Raw genomic sequence first — 20,805 nt, forward strand, 5'->3', positions numbered from 1 at the left:
AAGGATTTAATAATACTGAAATTCTCAGTAATGCCCAAGAAGATTTGAACTTCATGGTCTTTAAATGCAAGGAAAAACAAAACCCTGCAGTTTCGTGGCTTTTATCTATTTGCAAAATTATACAAGGCTCTGTAGAAACAAACTATGGTTAAGAAAGGAGTCTTTAATTTTTGGAATTTATTCTTTAAATCAGAGACTGATACTAACTCCTCAATGTGTAATACATCTGACCTCAAAAGCAATGTCATTTCCTCAATGCATTACTCTAACCATCAGCTAAGGCTGCCTGTGCACACTGGGTGTTCATCTTGCTTTTCGTGTGAGTCTGTTTATCAGTAGATCATGCTGCTCGAAGCCAAATGCATCATAGATTGTACTTAATGCATTGAAGCACTGCTCTCGAGTCAATATTTATTGGTCAGAAGTGAAACAGAGTGTATGCAGTGTGAGAATAAAGTTTGTGGGTGCCAGTCTGTATGGTCCTCAGTTGAGATATTTTCTTTTTTCCATGACAGTCTTGCAGTTCATTTGGACACTTACCTAGAGTAAATGCAGTGCAAGCCTGTGCTCTACGAATTACAATCATGTGCAACTAATTTGCATTCGCTAATATGCTTTGCCTTGTAATGCCTAATGCAGTACTTTGGCTGGCAACGTTTGGTTTCTTCATAAATATTGTGACACTGTGTGGCATTGAAGGAGGTGTTTGATGTGGATGGCTGAGTGTGGAAAGTACTTGACTCAAACACTAAAGATTATGGTTCACATTCTATCTAATGCTTGATGTCAGAATTTACTTGATCAATAACAAAGACCATTATCATTTCCTATAACTATAACCTAGTGCTGTGAGTTGCCTTAATACGAGTATAAAAAAATTATTTTGCTTTCAGTTCTTGGAATGGGTACCAGAGGGGAAACAAATAAAAAACACTGACAGTGAACATTTGCAGATATGTTCACTTTGAATGCTTTGTGGTGGCATAGGTGCTCCTCCTTAATATTGCCAAAAAATAATCTAGATGGCTTTGTTTCTTCCATAATTCATTATCTTAAGGCACTAATAGAAGGCAGGATTGCTACAATAACATGCAGTTGTCAAAAGGATTACATGACAATAACTCAAAACAAAGTTGTTATTTTCATATGTAAAAATTTGTCTGTCTGCCTGCCAGTTGGTGGTGGTCAGGTAACATACAGTTGGTTTTTCAGAGTGTTTTAGCTGTACATGTTACGCATAGTTAAAAAAATATAGGTAGCTTGATTCATGAAAGTTTTGGGTACTGTTATGTACGGAACTCCTGAAGTCCTGCAAGATATTTTTTATCTTGTTTGCGCTGAATAATAATTCATAGTGGAACATGTCTTTCCTGGTGTAATGGCTTCGAGTCAAGCCACAGTGGTTCAGACCAAATGGATGACACCCTGACGTCCAGACTGTCAAACTCATGTCTCTAGGCTTGTCTCCTCTGCCTGATCCTCTCATAATAATAAGACATATGCTTCTCACTTAATGTGGGCAGGGTGTGTTATATGATTTATTTTGTGCTCATTTAAGATGACTTCATGAGACTGTTCCATGAAGTTCATTACTGTGGTGGTCTAGAGTCTGTTGTGCCATAGCTTTCATCCATTAACACTGTTTGAGTGTGTATTGGTCTGTGTGTGAGGATGTGTGTTTGAATATTTTGGCTTTCATTGTAGCCATCAAAATGCTCTGTTTGTCATAAGTAAAAAAAAAAAAAAAAAAAATGTTGAGATACATTTTTTTTGTTGTAATCTCATTATTTGGGCAGTTTTCTGCCAGGACAGTACTCTGACATTTTTAAAAACGGTGACCTTTTCACAAGTGAGTGAGCAGTGGACAAACCTATAATCATTTTCTGTGTGTCCATTGCCGACCGTCCCTTATGTTCATAACTTTGTGTAATGGTGCAGCCTTAAGAGACTTTCACTTTGATGGTTTTTCTCTACTCATCAAACCACACCTTGAAGACTATTCCAAAGTGCAATCAGAGAGTGAGCAAGCTGCTATTAGAAAGCCGATATATTTGAAGTTCGTGGGTTACTGTAAAGATTGATCTGTGGCCTGTCAAGACTTGTTAGTGTTTATTCTGATTGAAAAGGAAGACCTGTAGTATATCCCTTTTACAAAAAAAAACAAACAAACAAACAAAAAAATTCTATACATTTTCTCTTCCCAATTGCAGCTCAAAAACATTCAACCTGTAATTTCTGGCCCTATTATTACTTTTTTTCCTGCTGCTCTACTAATTCCTGCCAGGAAACTCTCCTTTTCTTGCTTCCTCCACACAATGGTCAGAGTTCAGGGTCTGCTGTAGAACCGCAAGCCAGTCACAAATAACTGTTTCACTCAAGGATACTTTTCCTACATTTCATTTTGCTATTCTTTTCATTTCAAACCCTCACCTCCTCAGGTCTTGAATCAAATGAATACTCAATGACATTTTAGCTCTTGTCATTATAGGGGTCTGGTTGTGTGAGAAAGTATTGCAAAACCCAAACCACCTTCTCTAAAAAAATGGAATTTAGCCTTAACTGAGACACCTTTAAAACTTCCCATGAGACTAAAAAATTGTTGCAGATGTCCACATTTATATAATAACTTTCTCTCTGTTAGTTAATTTAAAGTAATGTGATTGAATTATACTTAGGTTTACGTGACATCTTTGCAGTGTTGCTTCTGTGTGTGCAAATAGCAAATGACAAAACAGGAGATGTTTTTCTAGCCATTACATTTTGAGTGATACTTGGCTTAAAATGAACAGACTTTTTTTTTAAATCACTCCCACAGTGGGTGCTTTGTAAAGAACTTGACTTGCATAATTTAAGGATTTGACTGACACTGAGAAAACACCATCCAGTATCGATGGGGATTCCCTGAGGGTTGACAGGACTGAAACCACCTAAATGAGACCCAGCCTGTAACAAGAGCTTAAACCCAGGCTTACCATCTGCTTGGCAGATACACACATAGATCACCAGTTGTGGTCAGACAAATGGAATTTTTTTTTGTGTGTTTGTTTCCACAGGTTTTATTGGACACAATGGATACCAAGGTCCATGTGAACACAAGTACTGTGGCTTGGGGCGTCACTGTGTGGTCAACCATGAGACCGGCCAAGGGGAGTGTAAGTGCTTGGACCACTGTAAACCACACTACAAACCTGTGTGCGGTTCAGATGGGAAGCTGTACCAGAACCATTGTGAGCTCCACCGGGCCTCCTGTCTCAGAGGACACAGGATTACCATCACACACAGTGAAGAGTGTTTCTACAAAGGTAAGGGCTCCTGCGACCTTTCTCTAATGTAGGATGTGTGTGGACCAGTTAATACTGTGTCTTGCTCTGTACCCTTTGCAAGTACGCTTTCATCCAAACGTGTATTATTGTACTTACTCTAAGCTACCCCCATAGGACACAAATGCTTAACCTTAGTACAGTGTGAGTGCCATGCCTGACTGGTTAAACAACACAGGACTGCATCTGGTTTCCTTAAAAGAACAGGGAAATAAAAACTGTGAATAAAAAACTTTTTCAATGCAGAAGAAGAGGAACAACATCTATTAGCAAGAGACTTGAACTTGGTGGGAACTTAATATGAGCCAAAATTTGGCTGCTAAGCTAGTCTCCTTCAGCCTCTTATAATCTTATAACCTAAATAATCAACCATCATCAAAGTTCCCTTCTGATTTTCTACTTGGCTGGTACTTGGCATGTAGACATAAATAGTTTGTACCACAGACTTTAGAATTTTTTTAGAAATTCAGCAGCATTCCAATGAAGACAAAAATAAGCTAACACATATGCAGCGAATAGACTTAACAAATAAACTGTTCACTGTGTGAACATGAGCACTATTTTCTAATTTTGCAGGACACTCAAGGACACCCAAAATATTGCACGTTTGAAATGTTAAAGGAATTGTTTGCCATTTTTGGAATATTTTAGGGAATATATTTGCTTTCAGGTGGAGGATGATGAAGTTTGATATCATTCTCATATCTGTCTATTGAATATGAAACTAAAGGCAGCAACCTGTTAGCTTAGCTTAGGCCATAGAGAAAAAACAGGGAAACGCATATCCTGGCTCTGTCCCTAGTTAAAAAAAAAATGCCCTCTCAGCACCTCTAAAGCTCACTAATTAAGTAGTTTCCAGGCAGACATTCATTTTTATTCTTGAGGTTTTACAGATAAACCAAACAAGATATAAAGTGTTAATTAGAGGTTTTGGGAGGCACATTTTGTTGTCTTTGGACTGGGAGCGTGGGACATCTACCAAAATGTCAAACTATTCCTTCACTATGGCAGCAGATATTAAGAAATCAGATAACTTAGCTTTTCTTTCTTTCCTCTCCAACATAAGATTCTGCATTACAACTTGTTTAACACATGGTAAAACTGTACTAGTGAAAATGGAGCAAGCATTTACATTCTCAACTTGTCACAGAGAAAAAAAATGACGTTGGTGAATCCATGTGGGAATATTGTATGGAGAAAAACATGAAAAACAGTATTGTAATTAGGGGGAGTATCTCTAATGTTCTCAGCAGAACAATTACCATACTGAAGTAGATTCATGGTTTACTGCACATCTTAATACTTCATTTCATAATACAAGCACATACAGTACATCAAATAAAACAAAATCATATGCCAGGGTAACAGAACATTTTACACATAATGTAGCTAACACAGAAGATGGTGTAGAACATACAAGAGCTTATAATGTTAAATATTGACAAGTACAGTAATGTTGCATAGTAAATGCAACATGAAGAACAAAGGACACAATCTGAAACCAGTCATATAGCTGTTTGTAAAATACACAGCTCAGTTTACAGGCAGGAGCAGGTGGTAGTGCTGTAGTGTTCATATTTCCCCAGAGAAGGTTGACTGCTCTCTGCCATTTATTGTATAAACACAGCAATTATTCTTAGTCCCTGGAAACAAGGCTACTCTCCTTTTTGTAAAACTAGACATCACTAAAGTAAGAGCTCCTGACACTCAGCACCTTTGTTTCACTCAGGGTGAAGGGGAATAGTTGCACATTGCTCACAGATAGCATATTCATAATATTCGTGAGAAATTGACTGAGACTCTGCATTGATTTGACAAGGTTTCTTACCTTACTTGTTATCTTTGAAAAGTAACTTCATAGGCAACTGGGTATGGCTTTGCATCTATGTATTGTTGCACATGAAACTCTCTGTGGTCCTCCTTACAGAGAGTTCTGGGGGTAACATCCTCGGATTGTAAAGCCAAAACAAACCAAAACAAAAAGAAACAGCATGTCCTCCTTACTAAATATTCATTCTTCCATTGCTGAAATGCTCAGTTTAGAGATGAACAAAGCAAAACTACAGGGAGGAAAACATGTACAAGCTTTTACAACAATTCCCTGCACTATCCAAGAGCCGACATACAAACCATCTTTACACAGCCGCCTCATTTCTTGGCATACATTAAGAGCAGCCTGTGCAGACACAGTGTAGGTAAGCCAACGTGAACAATCAAAGCATCTGTTTGATTCCAATCACAGAAAAAGGCATGTGGATCAATGATACATCCCTGGTGGGTAACAATCCTAATCAGCTTCTCTCATGTGCCCTGTCCTGTCAGACTACCCCCTCTCACCCCCTCTACACCCAATCAGCATCTATCCGCAATGCAGAGTGGGATATTTGACCAATGTCAGGCAATCAATATCAGATCAACAGGAGCCAAAAGAAGGAATGAAAAAAAAACACAAGCCCTTTTTTTCTCTCCTCATCTCGTCCCTTCCTCAGTCCAGACGGTCTTTTTACTGTGACTGATGTGTAATCAATTTCTCATTGGATGAGATCTCCAGGAAGACATGGGAACCTGTTGGTTTAATTAGCAATGGCAGCTAAAGACACTGTTTTCTTCTAGGTCCTTTCAAATATTAAAAAATTAAATCATACATTATATGAATGTTGTTTACAGTTTTAAAGCTTAACATAGGCCAACAGAGGGATTGCCTGAATAATAAACAGCTGCAGAGAATTTGTTCTTTGTTACAACTACAAAAGGCACCGTGGCATTCAGAGGAAATGGATAATTGAGCAAATGTAATAGAGCTTACAACCAAATCTAGATGTCATTATGATTCAGAGGTTATTAGTGGGTAAAATGGAATGTTCCCTCAGTGGCATGTTAAATGTGTCACTTGATTATTTGTCCTCCAGGTAATGGGTTCAATTTACCTAGCAGTATAGATATATACTCATTATCACAGCATAATAATGAATTTCCTGCAGTTCAGTATGAGTTACCTCCACCAAAGAGGTTATGTTTTTGGTCCCATTTGTATCACTATCTGCGTTAGGTACTAGGAAATCTACTTAATAGATTTCAATTAACTTTTTGTAGAAAGCAAGTGATTCTGTTTTAACCCGTTAGCAGATGGCTCTAGGGATGGCAATGTTTGTCAGTCCGTCAGTCCACCACTTTGGTCCAGACTTAAATATCTCAAGAATTACCTCATGCATTGCCATGAAACTTGTTAGAGACATTTATGTTTCCCAGAGGATGAAGTCTACTAAGTATGGTGATCCCCTGACTTTACCTCTAGCGCGACCACGAAGTTGACAGTTTGACTTTTAGTAAAATGTCTCAACAACTATTTGATAGATTGCAATGAATTTTTGTACAAATATCCATGTTTTCCTTTGGATGAACTGCATAAAATTTGGGTATCACCTGACCTTTTATCTAATTCTAATTCTAATTCCATCATCAAGTCAAAATCTTAATCTGTCCTTTGGTTCATCACCAAATACCTGCAAAATTAATGACATTCCCATCAGCTTCAGCTGTACTTTGTCATTAGTGCCATTTAGCTAATACTAGCATGCTAAGAGGTTAAACCAAGATGGTAAACATTAAACCTGCTACAATTTAGGACATTAATATGGTCATTTTGAGCATGTTAGTATGCAGACGTTAGCTGGTAGCCCGACATAACTCTCTGTACAGCCCCACAGAGCTGCTAGATTGGTTTTAATCACTCGTTTTTACCTATAGTTCACTTCATTTAATCTGGACCAAGGGAAAAATGATAGAGGCAACTGGTCTGGTTTAGGTTCACACTGACTTCTTACAGTCAAACCATGAGGAGTAAACAGCAAGTCATGCAGACTGACAGGTGACTCACTGATTGGACTATTTGGTAAAGTGATTCTGCATCATCAGGACCCATGAGGGAAAATCTAATTGTGGTGATTGACAGCAGGTCAGTCTGTTAATGTTTATATTTAAATTCTGTGATAACGGCTCACAAGGAAATAACTTATTGTGATCATTATTAGTGTTATTAGTTTGGGTTCCAAATCAATGTCAGTTGCAAGTAATGTCAACCTGATAAAAGACAAAAAAGAGATGCATTGCCGCAATCAGCACAGCAATATTCTGAGGGCATTTCTGTGGGTTCTTTAGGTCTTTACAGGAAACTAAGAATGCATCTCAGCTTTAACAGTATTTTACTGATTTATCAGTTTAAAATCCCCCTCACTTGTGTTGACGCTTATAGTGCACATCCATGGTTACCAAATGATTTGCATACACATTGCTTATACAGATCAGCAGGTCTGGAACAATAACAGTACTTGAGGTTTTGGCTCATTACTTGGACATATGGACTGGCTTAGTGCTTTCTTGTTTCAAATCTTTTTGAAGCTGAATCCATCATTGGAAGGATATTGTCATTTTTTTCCCCATGTGGGTAGTGCACTCAGCCAATTGACTATAACGCTAAACATAATGCATTCATAAGGATTTTATTAGGTTCAAACTGCAAGTGTTTTTAGTGGTGCGTATGATGAGCTGAACACTGATTTAATAATGCATTTTACTCTGAATTTTACAATGACACATTTTGCAGATTTATGAATATAGAATTCAAATATAGCAACTATCTAACTGTCCTGTTCTGTGCATGAACCAGAGGGATTTATCCAAACATTATGATTGTTATCACATTTGAGTTTGATTTTTAGGATTGAGATGTTTACTTGGATGTTGCCCCTGGTATTGCATGGAAAGCTTGTCATTACAGCAGCATAAGGTTTTCCCTCTGTCCAGTATATTAAACTGGTTGTAATCTATGACTGTAAACTGTTAAATTTAAAACACAATGCCATAAATGAACTGTCAGTGCCAGATGGATGACATGCCGGCTCCACTAACGCTCTGTTGACTGCCACAAATTGGCTCATACTTTTCTTGTTGTTAGATATACAGAAGCTAATGAAATGGCGATCAGCCGGTCACCGATGGTCTATTTCCATCATTTATCAGCCACTAACATTCATTGGGCAAGCAGTCAGTGCAGACTAACTTTTAATTATTTATGTGCAGGTCATCCTTTTTTTAGATGCATATGTTCAGCAGATCTGAAATCCAAGCTAAACCCTCCAGTCCCCTACCACACTACTGCTGATTAAACACAAACTCTGCTGTAATGCAGACATTCAGAAAACAATATGTTAGAGATACAGCCAAGAAAGATTTCTATTAGTATGATTGTGTAGTGGATTTACATATTCAGATTTCTCTTGGGTACTGTATGTTATTGCTAGTAATTTAGCATTTGAAAGTGGAAATAAAGTGCTACATTAGAATATGATGGTGCAATTCCATTGGCTCATTCTTTAACAGAAACCATAAGATTGTACCATTATCTACTGCATTCAAATGTCATAGTGATGTCTTAATGAGACCACATATCATCAGTCCAGGGCATCTCATGATCATGAAGATTCTACTTCATATTAATTTGACAGACAGACAATTAGTCCCCTGGGCAAGCTTAAACATAGAGCCGCTGGAAATGATTGCTTTGGGACTGACATCCATATGCAAAGGAGTGGAGCCACTATTGGTTCTGGTCCCAGTTGGATGGGTCTGTGTTGGAAATGGACAAGACTTGTCAGCCAGACTTTCCCTGTGCCTCTTATCTGCTTTGGAAGACAGGATAAGAAATGACAACCATGTGTTGACTGAAGCTTCTCATTAGCACTCGGGAGAGCATATGACCCCCATTTTGCCTTCGCACTGAATGGCAACTTAGCCAGGATCGGATCTGATTGAAAATTAAGTGGTGCACAAAAGCCTGTCCAATCTGCGGAGGGCAATGTGTGCATGAAGGCGAGCAATCTCTACAGCAGGCAATTGCCACAAGCGGAGACAATTAAGCCTAAGGTTGCGGCACATCAAGCAAGGGTTTTCAGTGCATTCAGCACATCCAATTATCTGGGAGATCATACATTTAGAAAACCTTCAGACATTTGGCTCCCAATAAACCTTCTGTGCCTGAGCTTCTCGATTTTTTTTTTTATTTACTACTTACTGTACGGTTGCACTGCATCATTTGCTTTGCTATTGCATCATGTTGGTGGGGAAGATGGATCAAAGTTTTGCATTGCTTTGTTTCATCATTGAGATGAGCTGTTGTTGTTAGATTACATCATACCTGTATAAAGTAAAATGGCCTGCTGCAGACCTCATTTAGCCAAATAAAATATGTGTTTGGACATTTTATGGGAGGACACATTCATTTTTTTATTTTTTGTTTTCGTTCAAATGCATCCAAATCCAAAACAACCAAAATCTCAAATGACAAAAAGATATTCTAATTTGATACCCACCTGTGGGTGAAAAAACCTACCTGTCATGCAGAGTTTTGTAAGCATTCAGGTAATTTCCAGTAGTGACCTTAGAATTACACCTAATGTATCCCGGCTGTGGCTCAGTGTCAAAGAGTCCTTGCGCAAGATACTGAACCTCACATTGCCCCTCATGGCTGACGCATCACCCTTGCTGCTCATGTCTCTGTGCCTTTAGCCTGAGCCTCCTTGAGTCATGTGTTCATCAGCTGTTCCCTGATAGGGCGCAACCGATGAATACTTTTATTGTCAGTTTTCTGCTGATTATCTTCGGGATATATCAATTTGATGTATAAATATTAGAAAATAGTGGAAAAGGTCTATTACAGTTTCTGTAACATCTCCAGGTTGCTTTTTTTGGCTAACCAGTAGGGTTGCACATCTCTCTGTGATAAACGATTCGATATGCATCTAGATACACAGGTTACGATTCGATTCAAAAACGATATCCTTTTATTACAGACCGATTCGATACGGATCGATTCCATACAGTGTAAGAACGATTCGATTCGATGGTTAATATTTGTTGTAGATATTTTATATAATGAAGAAGCCAAGTCTATGAAAGTGACAGTACAATAGTTTCTTTTTAAATATGTAAAAGACTGGCACTGGCAAAAAAAAAAAAAACAGAACAACATCACATGTCAATGTATTTATTTTTAGACATGGACCAAAAAAAAGTCTGGCTGAATCGTTGGATGGGAACTCCAGAAGTAAAAGTAGCACAGAATAGTAACAACAAACTTTGTCAGAGCTTCCCTTCCTTCTTATAAAACCCAAAAACGGTCCACACCTTGGATTTTTGTTTCCCCGATGCATTGAAAATCTTTCTCGGTGCATTATCACCTTCGGTTAGGCTGACGCTTTTGTTCTCCACCTCCTCCATTTTCTGTGTTGTCCCTTGTTTATCACTCATGCTAATACCAGCTAGGCAGCTATGGCGTTTCGCGGGCAGCCTCAGCTCTCGCGTTGTTTTAGAGACCTGGCGCGTGTGTAATGCCGCCAACCGATTCAAAGTCTTGCGATACCCGATCCATGACTCTATAACCGATTCATCTAGGAATTCACTGATAATTCGCATCGATTGAGGAGGCTGCTACTGATGCAGCCGTATCTCTCATTTGTTGAACCGAATATCCGGTCGCATCGGTTTATTGTTCACAACCCTACTAACCAGTTGTCCAAAACATGATGCTTAGCTGCTAGAAACCCAGAAAAGCTGTAAACCTTCATGTGAGAGGCTAAAATCTGAGATTTTAGCTTGAAAAATCAGTGGCACAATGACTCAGTTATAATATAATTATAATAATTAAGCGATCCAAAAGACAACTGTCATCATGACCTTCAATAGCTCTGACACCATCTTATCTAAGAGGAAACACCTTTTTCAACATTTCCTATATAAATAACTAGAATAACAACTGTGTTAACATAATTTAGTCTAATTTAAGTCTAAGCCTAATTTCTTTCCTACTTTAGTTTGTGACAAACATGGGCCAAGTTAGACAGTCAGACACAAGCTCTAACGTATCAACTGTTAGTATAATCAAGATGGGTCGTTTGGATGCCTTTTGTGTTCTCAAGTAGGCATTTATTTTACAGATATCTTATAGAGGTTTTCTCAAAGCTCAATCAATCATGGACTGTAAGCCTAGCTGAACAGAGATGTATTTTCTCCTCTCTCATACTATAATGCATAGTGACTGTCATCTTTATAAACATTTTCCATAGCCTAAGTTTCTTTTTTATTTATTTTAAACTCAGTAATCAAGTCCAACTTTATCTTCTTATCAAAACAAATCGAATGGATAACATAAAGCTGTTTTTTACATATACAACAGCATCCTGCAAAATATCAACTGTATCATTCCAATAGACCTCTGTGTGTTGTTCACAAAATATGAGGTAGAAACTGATAAAAACTATAGTTTCAATTAATCCTTAGTTTGTATTTGGTGGTCATTTAATAGTAAAATATTGTGTATCTGGCTGTGATCTCAAATTTTCTCTGACATATACTTTAGATGTATGTGATGTGAGCATTGTTTGAATCCCCAGTTTTGGGTCTGTTACCCACTGCAACAAACACAAACAAATTCTGAAAGCCATAATGTCGGTTAAAGCATGCTTTTTTTTTTTTTTAAGTTTTGACTTCATAGAATAAATACATTTTATATTTTCACCAAACCAAACACACATGCTGCACAGCAACAATGAACATCTGTAATTAGGTTGTGTCTATGAAAGTAAGGCTTGTTGAACTACAGTGCTTTTGTTGTTAGTTGCTTTCCTGGCATCTCTGTAGAGCAAACTCTTTGTGGGTGAATCCCCTGGGCTCTGCCAAGAAAAACATGCTCATGAAGCATCATAGCCTCTGGCCTCCAGAGACCTTCTACCTTAACGATGTGTCTGCGTCTTTCCCGCTGGAGAGGCACTCCAGTGAGATCAGCTTGTGTACAGTAAAGAGCTTCAGAACCTCCTGTGTGCTCTTGCTTTCTTTTAATGACTCTGTGGCGCCATTAATGCTGCAACCTCTGTATGAGACCTGGCATTGTCATCGACAGCAGTGCCAAAGAACAAGCTCCTCATTAAAATCTAAACCTGTGGATCATTAAGTTTGCAAGGACATCCAAACCATTGTCAGCTGCAGGATCTTGGCGCAGGTCGACTCTGAAGTTAGAGTTCATGCACTTTGTGATCTGCTTTGTTGATTAAAGGTTTTGCTCCACAATGAGATTCATAGATTGCATTATCTGAGAACAACTCACACAGAAATAAAACTTTTTTAGAAATGGCAGCTGACTTAATTATTTAGGTTAACAAAAAAAGCTGGCAACTTTTACTGGCTCTATAATCATTTTGTTTATTTTTTTTAATTTTTGAGATGTTGAAAACCAACCTTCACATTTTTGTCCAACCTATTGAACAAAATCTCAAGGCTGTGGCAACTGGTTAAATGTTTCTCAGTGCAAAGAAGATTAATGTTTTAGTTCAATCTATCCAGATTACGTGCTCATCAGCTGTGTATCAGATCAGTTGATGCAGGATCAGATAGGGGTTTTTTGTTACTGAGAACAGCACCACACACACACACACACACACACACACACACACACACACACACACACACACACACACACAAAAGCACTACAGAGATTGTGCAACTATCTTTATTGTGAGTAAAGGAACACCACAAAAAAACAAGCTTCCATGCTGTTACATATGCTGCTACATACACTGAAAATGGATAATGTGAGGAAAGCCTTATTACCGTAAAGACAAAGACAAAGGGGCAAATAAGCCATTACCTGAAAGATAAAGATGCTAAGAAGCAGCCTTGAAAGTCCTTAGCTTGTATAAGCTGAATGCCAGTTGTCATTGTGCCATTTTCAATAGTCAGTAAGTGAATAAATGTTTGACATGATACAGAGAATGGAGAAGTACAAGGCCAGATTCATACGGCGTGCTACTTGAGAGAATGCAGTGAAATACTTTTTGCAACACTTTTGAATGAATGGTGCCTCTGTGACTCACTTTGAGTCACAAAGATGTTTCTTTTTTCATTGATTTTTTTCCCAGCTGTTTCTTGTGACACTGGCCTCTGCTAATGATAGTCATATCACTGAATACACGGCACCGTTAGCCTCCCTTATTATAGCTGAATGAAGACTGATGCAGTAGAAAAACAGTGTAGATGTATGACATAGCTGTAGGGACTAGCATTGGCTCATTTATTGAAAACTGATATTGTAAGGGAGCACAATGGTCTCATCACTCTTTGTGTCTCAGTTTGCAGGAATAGCTGTTCTCATGCAGTTGTCAGGAAGGATGCATTAGAGAGGGATAGAGCATAACCAATATTAATACACATGAAATTAGGTGCAGGAATGGAAAATAAGATGAGGGTGAAATTTTATGTCAAGGTGAATCAAAACTCCTTACCTGCACATATTGGAAAATCTTTGATCTCATTGTTTTCTGAGTAAAGGCACTTGTTTTTTCATACCTACCTTGTGCTGTAAGACAAAATATTTCCAGTTTTCTGCAGAGGACTCCAAAGTCACCAGTAGCAATCAGATATATTTGTCTTGCTTGTGCTATTGATCAAAAGGTAAAATTAAGAAAATCTGCAATCATGGGTCTGACTTGCACAAGATACAAGCATGGGGGTCTGGAGTACAGTGGGATTTCAAAGGGGAAATGAGGGTGAAAAGATACCACAGATGGCGAAGACATATGATATTTACTTCAAGACACAGCCTGTAGCTGCTATCCCTTGTCCTGTTTGACAAGGATGAGCAGCTACAGTAGTCCAATTTGAAAGGCTGCAGGTTGTTTGTTTATACACAGCTCTGACTCCTGTCAGAGTGAGAAAACGCTTAACCCCCATCGTATCACCTAAATTAGCAGGAAAGTCATTGGATATAGGTTTATGCAGCAGCTCCTGCAATGAATGGAATTTGTTAAAAGCTGAGGCCTTCAGTCCAAACAGTAAATTATGGCTACCTGAGCTGTTTGCAGTCTTTATGCTGAAGTGGTTAGGGATCTCTTCAGAATGACACAGAAAGATCCGGGGCCTGTGGAATTTGTATATTCCTGTTTGTGTACGTTTCTTCCCACAGTCTCAACAACAGACAGTTAGGGTAAATTGGAAGACCATTACACTTGTAACAGTTGTGAGTTATTTTTAAAAGACATCTCAAATAAGTAGGCTATGTTCTTGGGAAGACATTAGAAAGAATCATAAATTAACAGCTGCCTCCTTGTAAAAGGTTAAGAGCATCTCAAGAAGCCCACACATTTTCAAAATGCATGTTTTATTTTCCATTTATTATCCTGTCATCACAGGCACTGATGCTTTCTGTGAATAAAATTGATATTTCATGAAATGCACAAGATGATGATAATGAATACATTTAGTGATGGGGAAAAAAGATTTTAATTTATTGAAACCTTCACCAACAACCCTGTTACCCTGTTTTGTACTGGGCTGTTTCCACCTGGCATGCAGTGGTCTGGGGGGCATCTGTTGTGTTTATGTAGTTTGTTCTCTTTGTTTGAGAATTTCCACGCAGATGGAGATGTTATGAAGTGTTAATTTGATGACAGGCTGATAGCATGAATTGTTAAGGGAGTTTGGGAAACTTGTGCTTAATTGAAATATCAACCTCAAACAACAAGACTGATAAAATCACACCAAATTTACTTTATAAAAGACAGAATGCATATATAACATATTATGCAGCAATTTAAAGTGTGTTCTGCTACTTTTTGCAGAGTCCCTGCATGTTGCAGTCTTTCTTTGTGTCTGACAGCATTACAGCATTAATAATTCTCATAATTTTCTGGTTGTGTTCACGGCAGTAACAGCTATGTGTGAAATATATTGGCTAATATCACGACAAACTAACAGGAATAAAAAAGCAGCTGTTTACATATGGTTCATTGATCCATAAAATATGAGGTTGAGCTCCATAGGTTGTGGATGATTGCACACTGTGTGCAAAATGATTCTACAGTTTTGATTAAATTTGTACCACTACCCCAATCTTCCATGTGCATCTATAAATAAGTACATATCAGGGTGCTTTTTTAGCACAGAAAGGTACCCTTGAGGATATTCCCTCAAAAAGTGTAATTTGTTCAGTGTGCATTTAAGGGTGGTGTGCCTCCCACCTCCGTTTTTTATTATCCATATGTGTTCCTCAGCAGTGCACAGTCTAGATACCTGAGGCTTGATTTAACCTATTTATAAGCACAATTAGCACCAGCTGCTTTGTACTGTATCAAAATAAATTATTTGGACAACTGTGCTTTGTTGAATAGTGCATAAGATGGTGAAAGTTCACCTCGGTTTGTTTATAGGGCTTTATTATGTCTCATAACCACATCTAACTTCAAATACAAATGCAAGAAAACCAGACGTAGCAGAAGTAGATCTCTGAGCATACAAGACAAAAACAAACATGGTGTGGCTGGAGATGACTTTTTTTTTCTTGAACTAACTGGATCAGTCACTGCATTAATGCTGTATTTTTTTTAACCAAACACTATGTTCAACTCCAGTCAAAAGTTAGCTTTCAAAGATAACCACAAGCAAATCATAAATATTACATAGAAACTCTGTGCTGCATTGATTTTAAGGACAACAAGCTCTGTTTTGAAATTAAAACACGAACATGTTCCTTTTGAAAGAAATGTTTGAATTAAATGTTTTTGACATACAGTTCATCACACTGAGGAAAATTATATCTTTAATTATTTTATGATACATTGCACCTCTACCCTACACCTACATAAGCAGCACAAGTCTATTTATAGGTAGAAACTAATGTATACTTTTAAGTATAATTTTAAATTTGATGTAGATGCCACAACCCCTGCAGGTTTTTACACCTCAAGACAAGGAACTGCTGTCTTTGATCGATGGGTTTATTTATAGCATGCTCAGCTTCAAAGCCTCTAATATTCATTTGCATGTTCATTATGTGCCTAAAATGGCCAATTATTCCATCAAAGGCGTGTGCAAAGGACTGGGCCACGGATCCCAAACAATCATATGACAAATTAGCCAATTAAAAATGTTTGATGTTCCTCCCCCCTGCAGTGTTGAATAAGAGGTTGACATTGCAGAATAATTTAATTGATGTTCACAAGAAGAATTTCTGTAAAAAGGTAAGTACCTGCACCCACAGTATACCCAAAATATTTAGTTTACTTAGTTTACCAGAAAAAGGGGTAAATCTGTTAATTTTTGTAAGATTAAAATTATAAGCACAAATGTTTTTTGTTTTTGTTTTTTTTTGTCACAGTTGCACAATTCCCACAGTTGCACAGTCCCAGCTTGGAATACAGGTGCCTACTGTTTTCCATTGAGCTATTCCACTGAAAAAGTCAAGGGGCTGAATGCTTTACAGGAATACTTCTCGATGTTCGCACCAATTTTTGTCAGAAAAAAATACCAAAAAATAAAGTAAATATAAACAGGGCCTTACATTAAAAATGCATTATGCTCACTGTTTGTTCTTTCCTCTAAAACTTTCCACTAACTATGCAAGTTTATATAACCCTTCAAAAACTCTTTAGAATCTTGATGAATCGGCCAATTCTCTCCTATTGCAAGTGTGTTTACTTTGAGTGAATGGGCTCCAAAACCATTTTTGCAGTCTGCACAAGGTGGCTTTCCATTAAAGCATTGGTTAAAAGCTCTTTTCTTGTGCAAGCCATTATCCTGAAAGTTTTCATTTTATTGCTGTCTGCCTCCTCCCTCTCTCTTGTTTCCGGCCACTTTCTCCATCCTGGATATCAAACGTTTGAACAATTTGGTGAAATAAAAGTGAACAATCGTTGCCAACATTGCTTGAAGCAGAGTGTTTGTGAGTAAGTCATAGATAGAAAGATGGAGAGAAGAAGAGAGTGTGTAGGGAGAGGGTTGACTGGGTTGCAGCATTGTGGGTGTTTTCTAATATCAAAGCACTGACTTCATTCTATGTATAATGCAACCCATCTGACCCAGTGATGTGACAAATGTGTTGGATTTTCAAATGTGCTGGACAGTGTAATGAAGTGAGCCATATATCAAAAACAGAGAAAGAACATCTCTGGGTAATACAAGTTGAAGGTCATGTTTTCTATTTTGCCAGAGGTAGGAAGTCTGCTCCAAATAATTAGTGTATGTATTAACAGCATGATATTAAAAAAAAAAAAAAAAATACAACACTGTTATCTTTTGTGCTTAAGATGTAAGATTGCATTAGTTGTTTGATTTTCAGTTTATGTTTGCAAATCGTCAAGATGGTTAACGTTAGAGTTAGTAAGATTAAGTAAAGCTGAATATTTTCAGCTTGATTTGCAAAATATACTATTTTTACTATTTTTCCAAAAAGAGATTTTCTGAAACATCTGCAAAACTGAGCTTAACAGTTCATTCTTTACCTTGGAAACAAACCAGCCTCCACCCAAGGTTCTTTAATATGGTATTTTCTTTCATTTGTCATGAAGCTGCTCAGCACTGGAGCTTTTGATTGTATCATGTGGTCTTTTAAAACTGTAGATGTTTAAATCTGCAATAACTTTTTTGTTGTGGCCAGTGGGGGTTAATGTTCACCGTTTCCTTTTAAGGTTTAAGTTGCTTATTTATACATTTAATAATGGAGCAACATTATCATTTCTTTGAAGTTGAGTCTTTATCCAGCTGAAAAATGTAAGTACAATATTGTCCCTTCTTTTAGCATGGTTTCTGGTCCCTACCAACTCCTGCGAAAAATGTCTTGGTCTTTAGCTGGGAAGTGTTCCACCATATTCACCAGCTAGTTGCTATGCAGCTGAACGGGTATACCATGGGTTTTTATAGCTTTTTCACTGAAAACAGCTGAATGTTGCAGAGAACAACACAATTAGATTATTTAGAATGAACCAGAACATTGACGTTAGGGGCTGGACAGCTAAACAAAAAGCTGAAACTCATGATAAAGCTTTGTAAAGCTGAGGGTAGCTGCAGATTTGGATGATACATCTTAATGTTCATCACTATGAGGGACCCCTTTTACATTGACATCTATTTATACATTATTATAAATAGAGCTCCATGAATGGAGGTCATTTGTGAAACTGTTGCCTAAAATGTATGGCAGATGAATGTCTTTATATATTCGAGCTTTATACATTTTTATTAGCTAAATTAGGCCATATTTTTGTGGGCATCCAGCATAAGGTTAATAGAGTACACCAGAAGACATTATAGATAGAACTTAAACTGTTCTTTAAATTCCTCTGATGGTTTGGTGAAATGTTATAGCCTTTTTGTCTCTCCCTATTTGGAAATTGCAGTAAGGAATTTTAATTCAGTTAAATGTTTGGCACATATAGTGCAGTGCACATCAAGCCCCCTCTTCTTTCCTCATGGCATTATCAGTTTGAATGAGAGTCTGTCAAAAGTATCAATGACTGAGCTGACTGCCAATATGGTGGATTACACCATACATCAGAAAACATTCCAATTCCTGACAAAACATCAGCAAGAAAAATAAATGCAGGACACAGAAGACAGGCTTTACAATCCAGCTGACCTGGTTGTGTTTGCTCTACCCCCTCTGATGATCAAGGTGATCATAGTGCACTTAGAGAAAGAAAGACACAAGATTAATGAACATGTGTCAGAGTAATGTTATATATTTCTTGGATATGAAATGGTCTTTGCAATCTTACGAGGTTAGCCTCCTTTTGCTCTTTTTATGGGCACGCTATTGGACTAGATTAGGAAATTAACATCAGCCATAATGGCATAAGGCTGCTTGATATTTGGCTGAATTTCAGTGGCACTGGAATACAACCAGGCAGCATTTGGAGATGTCAAACCCAAAAAAGATCAATGTGGAAAATCTGAAATAGTGACCAGTGAATTTTGTGACAAAACAGCCTTGTTTCAATCGCTGTTTGTCAACCTGAATGCTATATGACCCGATCAATAAAGATCGTAGAGTATGCCATATCTGGGGCAGCAGATCTATAGGAATTCAGCTCTTTATGGTTCCCAGCTATGAGTCGAGTGGCTAGACAGATGATAATAGAGTCCTTTAACCTAATGGTGACCCCACTGTTGGATGGAAAGCAGGACTCTGGAGGCACTGTGAAAATCAGAGTGTGCCAGTCAGTATAAGAATCTCCTTTATACTCTGACTCGGAGATGGTGGGTGTGTTTGTGTCCATTACTTTTTTATAATATAATACAAGCCACTACATAAAGTTGGATAGATTCATTTATTTCTTTAGACCAAAAACAGATTTAAGGCAGACTGGAATTTTATTCATGCAACATGAGCATTTCTCAGAGGTTGAACTCATCAGACCAAAATAAACTAAAAAGATGACTAAAAGATGCTAGCCGGGTAAAATGTAAATGTCATTAGTTTCTAATAGTCAGCAGATCAACTAACTAGTAGACACAGACCTTTTCCCACAGCAGACATTGTACTGCACCAATGCAGCTGGTTAGCAGAGGCAATTATCACTGTGATATAAATGGTAAAGGGTGCACGGTTGACAAAATATTCCTGACCCGAGGTCCACTCACTTACTTCTTCTGAAGCTTATTACATGGTCTTTATCTGCATATGGGATTTGCTCATTTGTCATGGAACTGCAGATGTTCCAACTTTCCAGTTTTCTGTGTAACTTAAGACTTAAACTTGAGCTGGGCTTGAAGGGACATTCCTCACTTAGGAAACAACATTTGTCAAAACAATCTCAATTCAAGTTCCACTTACACTCTTGTTCCAAAGCTTGAACTCATATCACTTGGTCTATATTAGCAGGTGGTCTTTATTAACAATTTGCTGCTGAGTTGTCAGGGAACAGTGCTGGGTTGGTTCTATCTCTGGAATCAGCTTAAACAGTGCCAAGCTCACAAAAATGTGCTTGAGTTAACACTCTGCACGTTGTTAATTGAAATCCAGTATTACCATTACCAAAAATAAGAACATCCCTTTTATGTAGTGATTTCACTTTTTTTTCCATGGAGATGTGAAGAAATGGCCTAGAAGAGAGAGCAGAGAGAGGCCCAGTGTAAAGCCAACAAATTGAGGGCTTATCTCAGCAGTTTACATCCCCTGATTCACGCTAAGTAACTAACCTACCTGAACTGTGTAATCCACCCTGACTTTAAACTAGGAACAAGTCATAACTAATTAAGGTTAGACTGTGTTTTTATTGTCATATCTTTTTATCATTATGTTTTTGGGTTGCAAGTCTGTCTTTCTGTCTGTGTGTCTGTCCATCCCATTTCTGGCTGTAACTCAAGAATTCATATGCTAATTATGATAAAATTTCACACAAATGTCGAATAGGATAAAATGATGAATTGATGACATTTTATTTTTTATTTTATTTTACAAAGGTCAACTTCACGGTGTCATCATAATGTTCTGCAAAAACACTTTTCTGGCCATTATTCAAAACCATAACCCAATTGAATGACCATATTTCGTCAGATACTGAATTGGTTACACTGACCTTGGGGGGGCCAACCTTGAAACTGTGGTGATTGTATAGACGGAGATGTTTTTTTGCAAGAGCACCATAATTCTACAAGTTCTCCC

At 37.8% G+C, this 20,805-nt stretch overlaps 1 protein-coding gene across 7 annotated transcripts in view; it reads left to right on the forward strand.

Moving 5' to 3' along the window:
- fstl5 (follistatin-like 5) overlaps nt 1-20,805 on the forward strand; it is a 165,940-nt gene that overhangs the window by 54,130 nt on the left and 91,005 nt on the right. For all 7 annotated transcript variants that reach the window (XM_071506976.1, XM_071506977.1, XM_071506975.1 and 4 more), the window contains one exon: nt 3,054-3,302. In XM_071506976.1, the coding sequence (XP_071363077.1) occupies nt 3,054-3,302 (249 nt within the window). The remainder of the gene's footprint in view (nt 1-3,053; nt 3,303-20,805) is intronic.

This window comes from Trachinotus anak, unplaced genomic scaffold (assembly GCF_046630095.1).
Source record: "Trachinotus anak isolate AG129_WGS33_773 ecotype Australia unplaced genomic scaffold, CSIRO_AGI_Tana_v1 ptg000021l, whole genome shotgun sequence".
In the NCBI taxonomy this organism is placed as follows: Eukaryota; Metazoa; Chordata; class Actinopteri; order Carangiformes; family Carangidae; genus Trachinotus; species Trachinotus anak.